This window comes from Carlito syrichta, unplaced genomic scaffold (assembly GCF_000164805.1).
Source record: "Carlito syrichta isolate Samal-C Ts95f unplaced genomic scaffold, Tarsius_syrichta-2.0.1 Scaffold169214, whole genome shotgun sequence".
Classification (NCBI taxonomy): domain Eukaryota; kingdom Metazoa; phylum Chordata; class Mammalia; order Primates; family Tarsiidae; genus Carlito; species Carlito syrichta.
Genome location: NW_007113310.1, coordinates 5839 through 20250, shown reverse-complemented (window position 1 = coordinate 20250; position 14412 = coordinate 5839). Strand labels below are relative to the sequence as shown.

Below are 14412 nucleotides of genomic sequence, written 5' to 3'. Positions count from 1 at the left end.
AGGCTGGTCCATGAGATGGTGCTCATTTCCAGCAGTTCATTCCTGAGAGTCTAGCCCCATCACCAACCCTTCCTCTCTTTCAGGTTCTTACATCTGATAATTTGAGACTAACCCTTAGGACAGCTCAGCACATAGCCAAGAACTGGTAATATGATACCAAGCCAAGAAGAGTATAGGTTTTTGAAGAAAGGCCTTTTGTGCTAGTTCAATCTGTGTATGTCAGTTGGTTTCATCTGTTTAGAATGGCAGTATGTCATCCTCATCTTCATCTGGGCTGGCAAAGTCATGCAAGAAGCTGGCTGGCAGCCAGTCAGGGGAGTGAGCCCAAGCCTAGAGATAGAGGGCCCCTCTACCCAGGAAGGGGTGGCTGTGTGAGGCCAATGGACCTGGGAGGTAAAAAAGAAGCGAGCACTGAGTCTTGAGTATTCCAAGCCCAGCTCCACCAATGACTAGCAGGGGGGCCTAGGACAAGTCTCTTGGGCTTTGTGAGTGTTAGCTTCCTCATTGTGGGAGCACAGTCTTCCCTGACTGCCCACCTCAGAGTTTAGAGACTCAGAAAGTGTTGTTACCGCCACTGAGTACTGTCTCTCCAGGGACAGGCTTTCTACTGTGTTGAGCATTGCTGAGGTTCTGGCAAGACCTTGTCCTAGAAGACCTTGAACTCCTTCATACCAAGTGAGTGAAACACCAGAGTCACCCACACCTGCAAAAGGAAGAAGATCTATTCCAGACTTCTTCTTAGAGCCAGGCCAGGGATCTCTGAGTTGGTGCTCAGGACCCTGAAAATCCCAATCCCAACTTCCTTCTAGGGCAGGAGACAGCTTGTCACAAAATCAATACATTCTTTAGGGACTAGATGTGCAGCACTGAGGCAACATGCTACAGACACTATTGGGGCCTCCAGCTCAGCAAATGACATCTATACCTCATGAGAAGAGATGTGGTATGATTCTCCCCCAAGTTTGTTAACTAGAGGCCCTCTGTCACTTTGTTTCGTTCGTTCCAGTCACTTTTAGGAGCTCTGTGCCAAGCTCTCCAGAAGAGTAATGGAGGACACAGTGGAAGAAGACACAGTTCCTGCCCTTCTGGAACTGGAAATTAAGTGACATACTCGTACTCTTAGTTATGTGGTAGCCACTGCCATGTCTTTGGGTTGAAAAGGAAAGGCTGTCTTTGGCTCTGCTGCCTAGGAAGACTTCCTGAGCTTAAGGATTTCCTTAAGTGCTTTGAAGGAAGCTCATCCTGAGCCTGAGTCAGGGGCCCCCAACACCAGCCTATTAGCTTTGGCTCTTTCTGCTATGTTCAGATTGACAGGGCTAGCACAAGTCTCAAAACGCACAAGCACACAGCCCACTAAGCCTCCCTTTCTCTATGCCACTTACCTGTGTTTCTTGGATCATGTCTGTGCTGAGATTTTCTTTTCAGAGCGGTCAGGATGCATTTCCTACTCCACCACCACGAAGTTCTGGCTGGCAGCCCCAGCACTGTTTGCACAGCTCTCCCCTGTGCAGGCAGGGCCAAGGAGAAACCACAGCAATGGCTTCCCAGGTGACACGATCTTGCTGACGAGTCCCAGCCAGAGAGCAGGGCCTGCCTCTGCTAGACAGCAGCCTTTATGGAGAGATAGGGGTAGGATGATGACAGGCATTCATTAAACCTCACACTGGGAGGGCACTTCTAGTCCTGCAGGTGTGTGGAAGTCACATCCAGCAGGAGAGATTCAGAGCAGCGGAAGTGGTAAACTACCAAACACTCCTAACTTTGTTTTATACTTTTTGGTCATAGACACTGTCTCATTGGATCCTCATCTGGACTCTGAAGGCTACCATCTACTCCCATTTTATAAAAAGACTGAGGTTCAAAGTAGTTAACTGGCCATAGCAGATTAGGGCAAGGCCAGTCCTGGAGCAGGGCTATCTAACACCAGCACTCTAGAGCCTGTGGCTTCAAGGCTTATGGCCACTGAGGGACAGTTGGCCCCAGAAAAGCCACTTGACTGACTCTGAAATATACCCTGGTTAGCAATGGTTACCTTTCTAATGGAACATCATTCTGGCTGGGGGCAGGAGGGAATGAGTTAGGATTATGCTATGGACTGAATTGTGTTCACCCAAAATTCATATGTTAAAGCTCTAACCCCTATGTGATTGTATTTGGAGGGAAACGGAGGTAGCCAAGGAGGTAATTAAGGTTAAATGAGATAATAAGGATGAGGCCCTAACCCAGTAGGATTGATGGCCTCAGAAGAAGGAGACATCTCTCTCTCCAAATGTTTTCACCAAGGAAAGACCATGTGAGCACATAGCAAGAAGGCAGCCATCTACACACTAGGAGGAAGACCCTCATCGGAACCCTCCCATGCCTTTGTACCCTGATCTCAGACTTGCAGCCCTAGAACCGTGAGAGGTTAATTTATGTTGGGGTTTTTTTTGTTTTTTGTTTTTTTGAATTGGAGTCTCACTCTGTCACCCATACTAGAGCGCAGTGGCCGCTCCCAGCCACTGCAGCCTCGACCTGCTGGGCTCCAGCAATCCTTCCGCCTCAGCCTTCCAAATAGCTGGAACTACAGGTACACACTACCACACCCGGCTAATTTTTGATTTATTGTAGAGATGAGGTCTTGCCAAGTTGCCCAGACAGGTCTCAAACCCACGGGCTCAGGCAATCCACTCACCTCAGCCTTCCAAAGTGCTGGTATTACAGGCTGTGCCACCAAGCCCGGCTCTAATTTTTGTTGTTTAAGCAACCCAGTCCATAGCATTTTGTTACAGCAGCCCAAGCCAATTAAGATAGTCTGGTATTGAATCCACAACTTTCTTACCTTTACCAAAAATTCCTCCATCTGTGATTTCCAGATGCCCAGATCTGACCCAGCCTTCTAGGTCCAAAGTGCAGCCTCCCTGAGTGAAGAGCTGAATCTCCCTCCATGGGATCCTGGTACACCACACCCTGCCCAGGCTCCTTCCTATCACTGTCATGTGCTCCATCTCCCTGAAGCCAAAGTGCGATCCCTTCCCAGCATGTTGAGTCTTCACTTGTGTGTTTAGGGGAGAACTTCTTTATTATCTTTGTGATCCTATAGCATCAAGATGGCATTTATACCTCACTTTGTGGGAAACCAGAGATTGGAACCAGAGGCCTAGTGAGTGGCCAGGTGTCAGCAGCAGTGAAAGAATCAGCATGTCCACTTGTCTACTCCAGATTTATTTTTTTACCAGATTCTTTTTTATTCTAAGGATCCAGATCTTTCTGACCCTCTTTCCACCATGCTATAGCACCCACAGCCAGCATGCAATTTTCCTTTTTCTTTGTAATTAATTTTTATGTATAATTGACATATGATTATACATATTTTGGGGGTACAGTGTGATGTTTCAGTGCATGTATACATTGTTCAATGATCAAACCAGGGTAGTTACTGCATCCATCACCTTAAACACTTATCATTTCTTTGTGGCAACTTTCCTTTTTCCAAAGTCACTACTTCCAGAACTGTTGAGAGTTCAGAAAGAAAAGAGAGTAGTCACAGGGGTCTTTCCCTCTCTCCCTCTTCCAGCCCCTGACCAGTGATATTATATCTTTTACCCAGGGCATTCAGATAAAAGATGCCCTTCCTGAGGGGCTGTGGAATTATGCCTACCAACCTCTACTTAGAAGAAGACTAGAAGAGGAACCCATGTGCCCGTGATCTTCTCTCCAGAGAATGATCAGGATTGGCTCTAGGCAAGCCTTGGAGTATTCTCTCTTGTGTTCTACACAGCTAGAGAGTTTCCGTATTACTTATCTTAAATTCAAAATGTCAGAGTCTAATTTTTGTGAGAAAGAATATAAAGATCTAGCATTCTTGGTCATGTTCTCTTTATTTGGGTACTTGGTGACTTTGGTATATTCACTTTGTGAAAATTGAGCTATTCACAAGGGAGGCAGGTGGGTGACCGTGGGGGAGGTGTTATACTTCAATAAAAAGTTTACTTTTTAAAAAATATACCACCTTAAAACTTAGAGAAAACAAGCAACTTGCCCAGGGTCATTGGACAGCTATCTGGAGAACAGAATACAGGCAGGACTCCTAGCTCTTAAGTGAGCACCTACATCAGAATCACATCGAATGTTCCATTGCAGTCTCTTTTGATCTGAATGTTGCTGGCAGTTCCCTTGGCTTCCCTGGAGCCTTCCTCTGCATCTGAATGTGGACAAAGTATTTGAAAGATTGCATCTCATTACTGAGGCCACACGTGCTCCCTGCTTGCTCTCTCCTGCTGATGAGTGTGGCCACCAAAGAAATCGACAACTAGGCCACTCTCTCCTGTTGGTGCAATCCTCTGGAAGGAGGCTCTGTAGGATGCCGCTTTATGTTTGTTTTGGCCTGTGCACCCTGAAAGGTGGGGCAGGTGGCCTGGCAGGCTCAGGGTGCCCACCTAAAGACTCGTGGGCAGCCTTTTGTCTGGACAAAGGTGATAGACCAACAGTTACTTAGTTTCAGCTCCGTCAGGAATGCAAATAGAGAACACTGTATTGTAAATCTGGGATGTCCCTTAATTATGCACATTTTGTTCATTGAGCAAGACTCTCGTGTCCCATGATGACTCTACTGATTTTCTACTAACTTGGGAAAATTGAGCAGTCCAAGATGACTTTTTACCACCTAAGGTCTAGGAGTAAATGGCTGGATGGAGTAAAAGCAAGGTCTGCCCTCATCCCCTTGTCTGTCAAAAAGCTCCTCAGACACCTCTCTCCTGGGACTCAGACCCTGAACATCAAGGTCAGGCTGTTGACATTCCCAGCCTTGCTTCCCTGCCCCAAAGGGAGGTGCTTAGCCACATTTAGCTGACTGTTCAGCTGTGCTTATGACTTCAGACTGCCACCCTTCTGGGCCTCCAAACCCACCTGAATTAGTCCGCGGAGGCTTAGTGTTTCAGATTGGCCCTCCTGGATCTTCTGGTCCTCTCCACAATGTCTGAAGTACAGTTTCAAGGACGGTGCAGGCTAGGTGTCCCCCCCCCCCCTTTTTTGAGTCGGGGTCTTGCTCTGTTGCCCAAGCTGGAGTTCAGTGGCATGATCACGGCTCACTGCAGCCTTTACCTCCTAGGCTCAGGTGATGCTTCCACCTCAGCCTCCTGAGTAGCTGGGACTACAGGTGTATGCCACCACACCTGGCTTTTATTTATTTATTTTTCCTGTGGAGATGAGGTCTTGCTATGTTGCCCAGGCTGGTCTCAAACTCCTGAGTTCAAGCAGTCCTCCGACCTTGGCCTCCCAAAATGCTGCAGTTACCAACATAAACCATCACATCCAGCCTAGATGTCCCATTCTGACCTAACAACCAAGTCATTGGTAGGGGAAGGTGCTGGGGGCTTCTTACCAGCCCTCACAGATGCCTTACCTGCAACCTAGTTAAGTCCTGTCATGGGTGCGCCTACAGGTAGAACTCCTAGCCCAAGGTAACCAAGCTGCCTGCTTACAGTCACATCTTCTGCGGTCCAGGGACTTAAAAGTAATGGCCTTTGGTAAGTTATCACTACACAGAGGTGATCTCTATAAACCCACTCTATGAGCAGGCAGGCAGCTCTGTTCTTTGAGAAGTGAGAGCTCTGTACCTACTTCACCCCAGTGAGGATCAGGAGTCCAAATGGAGTAGGTTCTGGTTAAACATTCATGTTCTGTGCTAAGTTACCAGGAACCAAGAGTTGTCTTTGAGTTAGCATTGTGCCTCTACCAGCCACACTGGCCAGTTTAATACCTTTTCAATTAGCAAATCTTACATTAATAGCATTTTAACAATGAAGTTCCTAATTTTCTACAAAGAGGGGAAAAAAGACTTCTAATAACTGTATCATCATAAATTCTAAAGTGGTGACCATTTGGCTGTGTTACAAAATTTGTAACTAATAATTAAAGATTTAAGTAAATGCTTTATCCATAAAGTAAATGATAGGGCATATTCTTCTCATCCAGTGTCAGAAATGGCAGCACATAGCCATATGCAGAATTGTCGCACAGTGTGAGTCTTTAAAATTCCTTCAGGATTTGAAGGTATTAACAAGTACCTATCAACATTCTCTAAAAGTTTTTGATGTCATTTAGCTATTGAACGAAAATATGTGAACTATTACTTTGTTGATTTTGTTCTTAAACCAAACTGCATTATCATCTGAGAGTGTGTTCTTAAAGTATTGTTAAAAGTACTTTGAAAACTTGTAAATCCCTGTAATTTATGTTTCTCCTGCCTCTGCTGTTTCATTCTGTCCTTCTGGTTTTAATTTGAATGCAGTCCTGTCTGGGTGTGTACCTGTAAAATTGTGTTTTTCCAAGTACAATTTACAGTCCTGACCTTAGGTTTTACAGTGTTCCTAACCTTCTAGGAACTGCCTCCTATACCACAACGTGGGCTTTGGGTCACCTGGCTCTTTCATATTAGAACTGTCTGATCAATGTTACTTGAAACAGATCTGATTTTGACATTTCTTAGTTTATCATGTAGGCCTAAGGAGTAAATTAAGAGGGCTCCCTGCAAGCCCATTAATTGCATTGCTCTATTTCTTTAAATATACACAGTTGTAAACCTAGACTGCTTCAAGACAACAGTCTCATTTATCTAAACAATTCTCCTTTTAGACTCAATGGCACTGATGGAAGCAGTGATAAGGAGTGTGGATTGGAGGAAGGATCTTTGGGAGCCTGTACTTGCTGAAACTGTTCCCACTCTCCTTACAATCCCCTTTTCTTTCTAGGACCTATCTGCATACAGAATAGATCTGTCTGCATTCACGTGTTCCATGAGCTAGGTTAAGGGAAGACTGCAGTAGGCAGGGCCAGAGGGGACTGTGTTAGGTTTCCTCTGAGTGAGCTTTTTGTGGCTTGAAGGAGTGGGACTGCTCCGCTTTCAGGAGCATGGGGAGCGCCTTGGTAAAGCCCTGTGTATTCTGAACCCATTTCATAGGTGTCCTTTCTCCATGGTAGCTCTCGCCACCCCCCATCATGGGTTATAATAATTTTTAAATAGCTGTAGAACTTTCAGGATCTTTTCCTTAAGTTGGGAAATGAGGTTTTTTTAAATTTTCTGCTTTTTCCAAATATCACTTAAGGTAAGCTCTGGCGAGGAGCTAGGAGTCTTCACACTCCTTGGGCATGTTCTCCATGGTTCTGACCAGCAAAGTGCAGGGGGTGAGGGGCAGGCACAGGCTTTTTGGCAGCTGACTTGGGTTTCTCCTCCATTTCAGGTAATCGTGCAGTCTGGCCGCCACCCGACAGTGCTGCAGAAGCTCTGCCAGTTGCCCTTCCAGTATTTCAGTGACCCACGGCTGATCAAAGTGCTGTTCCCCTCGCTTATTGCTGCTTGTTACAACAACAGTCAGAACAAGATCATTCTGGAGCAAGAGATGAGCTGTGTCTTACTGGCCACTTTCATTCAGGTACTTGCTGTGTTATGCCTGATTCTCTGGCTTTACGGGTACACTAATGTGATGGAAAAGTAAAAGTGAGCCAGCTGTTTATTTTTGCATTCCATGCTACCTTTTAAAAAGTTTACATATTTTTGTGCTTAAAAATTAATTTCTAAAATATTAGGATAGTTTCTAAAACATCATGAATAGAGCTGGAGTTGAGTGTTATACAATTTCTACTTGGAAGATTTCAAGGAAAGAATGTTTTTCCAGCTAATGAAATGGTAGCCCACACTCAGGGAATGTTTTTAAAAGACTGCCAGACTTCTTTAAGTCTTTAACTGTTGCATTTATCTTGCTTTTAGTCCAGCTATAGGAAATAGATAATAGCTGCAGATCAGTTAAAACTTATTTATTTTTAAGTTTTTAAATAAATATGATTCTCATATAAATATGTATGTGTGTGTAAAATAAAAACATGTTCTGCTTTTTAATCTAAAACTTTTAAATACAGCCTTACATTTTCCTAATTCAATTAAATTCTATAGGACTAGAATCAGAATTAGTGCCATAGCCAAGTAATATTTCCACGTCTAAATTGACTCAGTCAACTGACAATAGAAAAATCAAGTTGACTATTCTTTAACATTTGCTAATAACCAATCCTGATTTTTTTTTCCTTTTGGTCACTTATAGATCATTATTTGCTGAAAATCTGCTATTTTCTTTTAAATGTTCTGCCGTAAAACCAATGTGTTTTTGCTCCATGATACACATGTGATTAGTAGACGATGCTTTCTGGTCTTTATAATGATGAAACAGAAAGCAGAGCCCTGTCTTAGTATTGTTCCATGTTCAGACTCCTATACCTCTGTCACTGGTGAAGGGTGTGATTGTGCCCGGCAGCTGGGAACTACAGAGGATGGCTAGAGTACCCCATGCCTTCCTCAGCATAGGTAACACTTAGTAGTTTACCTGTTCTAAACTATCTTCCATTAGATAATTAGTTAATAAATACAACTAGGTCTGTTGTGTTTAGAATAGTTTTGTTTTCAGCTTACTTGTTCATTTGAGTCTGGGTTCTACTTTCTAGAAAAAAAAATTCAAGTCCAGATATTGAGGTCTACAAGCATGGATTTCCAAAGAACTGTCCTACAGTTAAATTAAAATCTTAGTAAGAAGCCTGTAATCCCAGCACTTTGGGAGGTCAAGGGGAGGATTGCCTGAGCCCGCAGGTTCATGACCAGCCTGCAACATGGCAAGACTTCACCTCTACGATAAATTAAAAAAAAAAAAAAATTAGCCAGGCGTAGTAGCACATGCCTGTAGTTCTGGCTACTCCAATGCTGAGGCAGAAGGATCACTGGAGCCCAGCAGGTTGACGCTGGGGTGGCTGTGAACGTGCCACTGCATTTCAACCTGGGCGACAGAGTGAGACTCCAACTCAAAAAAAAAAAAGAGAGATCTTATGGTGTATAACCATCATATCAACCCTCAGGATTCTTCACATATTCTTGTAGCCTTAGGGTTAAATTAAATAGAAAATACATTACAGAGAATTTTAAGACTTTGATCTTTTTAAATTCAGATTATTCATTCTTTTATTCAGCAGGTAACCCTTGAGAGTCTAAGGTACGCTGGGCCTGCTCTAGGCACCGGGAACACAGCCACGAATAAAACATGCAGATTCCTACCTTCACAGAGCTTTCATCAAATGGGAGGAGTCAAACAAAAACCAAATCAAAAGAAATACTGAAACAAGGAGCGTGTCAGATGGTGATAAGTGCTGTGGAGAAAAGTAGGGCAGGAAAGGCAGCCAGGGACTGAGGGAGAGGACGTGCAGCTTTCGATGGCATGAGTAGAGAGGCCTCAACAAGGACAGTGATATTTGAGCAAAACAATTTTGCATCTGTACCAGCTTAGTTCCTTATGTTATCAACTGCTTGGAAAACAACTTATAAAGATACACAAGATATCAGGAACTAAAGATTGTGTATATTTCTTGTGTTCATCTGATATGGATTACAAAGTGCTTCTAAATCTACCTTTCTCTACTACAAAAAAATCCATATTGAACACACAAATTTTGTAAATACTACAGAAGTTTCTTATATTGCTTATTTGGGTTAGCAAGTTAGACTAGCAGAGTTAAATCTTTTTTTCTATAAATAATTTTGTTCAAGGGAATTACTATATATTGGATTTTAGTTTATAAAATGGTTATTCAAGGTCTCCACGTGTTAGACTATTAAGTCATTAGAAAATGACATTAAATAGACACTGATAGTTTGTCACAGGTTTGTGCAGATTTACATATTATACATTACATTTTTCACTTGCCATCTAAAATAAAATTACCAGATGTTAAGATTTTGCTACAGACTACGTAAGGGCTTTTGTGTTTGTACTTTTAAATTTTTTATTTATTTACTTTTGTTGTTGTTGTTTTTGAGTTGGAGTCTCACTCTTTTGTCCAGGTTGGAGTGCAGTGGCATGTTCACAGTCACCATAGCCTCGACCTGCTGGGCTTAGGCGATCCTTCCGCCTCAGCTTTCCAAGTAACTGGAACTACATACACAGGCCACCATGCCTGACTAATTGTTGTGATTTATTGTAGAGATGAGGTCTCACCAAGTTGGTCACGAACCCCCAGGCTCAGGCACTCCTCTCACCTTGGCCTCCCAAAGTGCTGGGATTACAGGTTGAGCCACCGCACCCAGCCCATTAATTTAGTTTTTTAAGGATGTGGGGTGCAATTCAGGATAGATATACATGTTCGTATATTTTAAAACATTTAAAGTATGTTGATATTTTAAGATAGTAAACTTGGCTTAAATGTTTAAGTGTATTAGGTATAAGATAAAGTTGTAGTTTCAAAAGTAGGTACAACCTGGCCTCAGTAGTATTTAGCAAGATGTAGTCATTGCTGTTTGGTTTCAGTTTATGAGAACCTGGGTAACATCACAGTAGCTTTTATATTTGAGCACAAATCATTCATGCAGAAGTGGTTGCATGAATCAGAGGGATGTTTAAAGCCACCCTTAGTGAAAGTCTCCGTTCACAGCATTGATAAAAACACTTTTTCCTTCTCACACAGGATTTTGCACAGACTCCAGGCCAGGCAGATAACCAGTCTAACCAGCCCAAAGGTACGTCTCCACTGAAATTGAATGTCATGTGTTTGTGAGTCAAGTGGACATCTTTCTCATCCTTTCTTCTGGAACTGTTGGAGAAATCAGTTTAGTTTATCAACTAAAATATTTGAGATTCAGATACCAAGTCTACTTCAGTAAGTAAGAAATCGATTTTGTCATGAAACACAAGTGCATCAGAACATGCTGAGAAATCTTGGAAGTAAAAGAAAAGCACAAAACATCTTGGTGTAATTTCATGCAAGAAGTTAAATGGTGAATAATGAGTAAAGCGCCACTTTGTAATACAGGAGATAATCAGATTGTTCATGTTGACCACATTTCTCACATAAATGTTGAAGTAACATAGATTTAGTTCCCTATCCATGTTCAGAATAAAGTTACCAATGGTAGTAGCCCATATTTTCTCCCCAAATTTAAGTACTTGAACTTTTTATTAAAAATAATTATTTTAAGTCGGGCTCGGTGGCTCAGCCTGTAATCCCGCGCCTTTGGGAGGCTGAGGTGAGTGGATTGCCTGAGCCTGCGGGTTCAAGACCCGCCTGGGCAGGCGAGATCTCATCTCTATGATAAATCAAAAAATTAGCCAGACGTGGTAGCGCACGCCTGTAGTTCCAGCTACTTGGAAGGCTGAGGTGGAAGGATCGCCAGAGCCCAGCAGGTCGAGGCTGCAGTGGCCGGGAGCAGCCACTGCACTCCAGTCTGGGCAACAGAGTGAGACTCCAACTTAAAAAAAAAAAAAAAAAAAGATTTATTATTATTTTACATGTAGTAAAAACCATCAAATTAGCAAAATCCAGGGATCAAAAGATTCAAAAGCTTTTTTCCCCTACAGTGTTCCTACTGAGGTGTTTCCTATGGTCAGAACTGGAGATTTAGAATTTTAAATCACATTTTTACTTTTTAAATATTCTGCTACCCAGACTATAATTGAGAAGTACACGTTGCTCTTCAGCTGGCTGTTGTGACAGCGTCTCTGATTAATGAGACCCTAATCTAGAGTTTCCCAATTCTTCGATTAGTTTGATCTTTAAACTGACCATTCAAGGCAACCCCTTCGGGTCCCCTCCCACCGTGGGAGCTTCTCTGTCCTCCCAATAAATCCTGCTTACTCACAAAAAAATAAAAAATAAAGTGGCCATTCAAAGGTGCTTTCCCAGCAGGACCCGTTGGGGCACCCACCAAGGAAATCTTACTTGGAAGGGAGGTTACCTTGCAGTCTGTCACTGCCCCCCTGAAAAGGCGTTTGCAGTGGGCAGGTGTTGAAAAATACATAGAAGAAAATATAACTATAGCTATTACAATAGCATGAAAAAATGTCATGTTTTATTTGACTCAGGTACTCAGAAAAGTTAAACAGAAAGCTATGCAGCTTTTTAGAAGTCCAAGTCAACATCATTGTCAGTACCGTTTGTCTAAGCCAGAACTAGCCTGCAAGTTCAGTTCTGCCCGGCCTCAGTCACAGGCTTTTTTTTTTTTAAACCTATTGGAAAATTACATGGGAGAAATCTGCCTAATTTGTTACTGTTTCTTATAAAACAATTTACAATTTTTAAATGTATTAAAATACTTAGAAACATCTTCTAATGTATTTATTTTTAATTATACAGCTTTTTTTTTTTCCAGTAAGAAGTATAAACATCTTTTTTTTACACTTTCTGCTGAACACAAAGATGAGTCACCATTTGCTTGCATATCTGGGAGACACAGTCCTGGGAGCTGCCTCTGTCCTCTTGGTGACTGAGGCTTATAGAAGTCTCCCCTTCTTTCTTTTCCAAGGAACCCATCTCTCTGGTTTTCATGCTTTCTTCAGCTACAGTAGGTTTAACCCACAGGACAGCAAATGGGGGATTCGTCACTGCACTGCTCAGAGAGGGTCATCACGGTATTATGCTTGATTTTTTCTTTTTTAATGATGATTCCTCATTAAGTTGCCATTTTGTGCTTTGGACATCTGTCCTCCTTTTGCTTAGATCAAATCTCCATAAAATATCTCAAGACATTTTGAGTTCCTTACCCAGGTAAACCTGTAAATATAAAAGCAGCTCCTGGCCAGGTGGGCTGGCTTAAGCCTGTAATCCCAGCACTTTGGGTGGTGGAGGCGAGAGGATTGCCTGAGCCTGCGGGTTCGAGACCAACCTGGGCAACATGGTGAGACCTTGTCTCTACAATAAATCAAAAAATTAGCTGAGCATGGTAGCGCACACTTATGGTTCCCGCTACTTGAAGGGCTGAGGCGGAAAGATCGCCAGAGCCCAGCAGGTCGACGCTGGGGTGGCCATGAGGGTGCCATTGCACTCCAGCCTGGGCAATGGAGTGAGACTCCAACTCAAAAAAAGAAGGGACCCCGGTAGTAGCACATTCTTATTGCCAAGGGAGCACTCTGGTTTTCCAATGTGCATTCTTCCTGCGTTAGCTGTTTGCTTTGCCTGTGTGGCTGGCCCATCAGGCTCCTAATCACGTGCCCCCTCTGCTTTGTTAGATAGGCAACTGAATGCCAGATGTGAACAATGTCTCAGCTATCCCTAAACTAAACTTGTTTTAAACTAAATAGACTATTTCAGAAAACAAATATCATTATTTAACATGCAGATTTCCCCTTTCATGGCTATCTTAAGGACAGAATGTATGATTGTCATTTTATTTTGCTCACCATTCTTTTTTTTTTTTTTTTTCCTTTTCTTTTTTTAAGAGCCAGGAGCTCTTGCTGTGTTGCCAGCCTGGAGTGCAGAGGCGAGTCACAGCACCTGCAGCCTCAAACTCCTGGGGTCAACCATCTCCCACATAGCCTCCTGAGTATCTGGGACTACAGGCACCACCACGTTCCTGATCATTATTCTGGAGTCCAAAAGCAACTTTTTTCCCATAATATCCTATATAGGGGTTAATGCCTGATTATGTTAGAAGCACAACTGGATTGTGGTTAAAATATATTTTCTAGGCTATAGACAGATTGATATACACAGATCAATTACCTTATTTATCTAAAATGTATCATGGTTTATTTGAAGTATCTCCATTTTGCACTCAGATATCAAAATAAGTTTAAAGAATTTAAATCTTTTTAAATTTAACTTTTCTCTCTTTTTCCTCTCCCCCCTCAGGGAAATGCCTGGGCTCCCAAGACTATCTTGAACTGGCTAACAGATTTCCTCAGCAGGCCTGGGAAGAAGCACAACAGTTTTTCTTGAAAAAAGAGAAAAAATAAATGTTTGGGTTGGTTCTGTATTTGAGTACCCTTGTTAATATTTTAAATTGTTCATACAAACATCCTAACTATTCTGTATGAAGTTCATTTTCACTTGTTTATACTCTCCTCCCACTCTGTAGATATGGTATGTACTTTACACTATTTATAATGATTGTAGATACTTTAATGTTATACATTCTGATTTCGCAAGTTGAGTTTATTTCATGTGCACAAAATGCACAGTATCCTGGAGTTTGGTAATATACTTTGCATTTGTAATCTGGGTGAAATTAGGCATAAAATTAGCAAGTCTGTTTTGTTCTTATAATAAAATAACATTGTTTTCATTGTTGACTTTCATGTTAAGAAAATGCAAATCTAAAATAAAAATGTTAACTCCAACTCCTGAAGTACCTTAATTAAAGACTTAGGGTTTGCCTACTCCAAGTCTTCCCCCTCAGTGTTTGGAGTCAGGCTGTTTCCAGTACTTGCACATCCTGGCTACGTGGTGCGACCCGGGCTGTTGGAGACGAGCGTAGTCCTCGGGCTTCGGAGCTTCCTGGCAGGTGAAACTGGACCCTGGATGGCGTCCTGAGAAGAGCCAACGATCCAGAGAGATCAGTCCTGCGCAGTCGCCCTCGAGTATTTTCTCAGAAACTGAAATGCAGCCACGCCAAGGTCAAGTCAA

General features: G+C 42.6%; 1 protein-coding gene across 1 annotated transcript in view; it reads left to right on the top strand.

Moving 5' to 3' along the window:
• The window catches only part of LOC103252663 (S phase cyclin A-associated protein in the endoplasmic reticulum-like), a 213183-nt gene extending 199015 nt beyond the window's left edge, over positions 1 to 14168 (top strand). The window contains exons 9-11 of the mRNA XM_008051254.1: positions 7221 to 7412; positions 10480 to 10531; positions 13639 to 14168. Of these exons, the coding sequence (XP_008049445.1) occupies positions 7221 to 7412; positions 10480 to 10531; positions 13639 to 13742 (348 nt within the window). The 3' untranslated portion in view covers positions 13743 to 14168. The remainder of the gene's footprint in view (positions 1 to 7220; positions 7413 to 10479; positions 10532 to 13638) is intronic.
• The last annotated feature ends 244 nt before the right edge of the window (positions 14169 to 14412 follow it).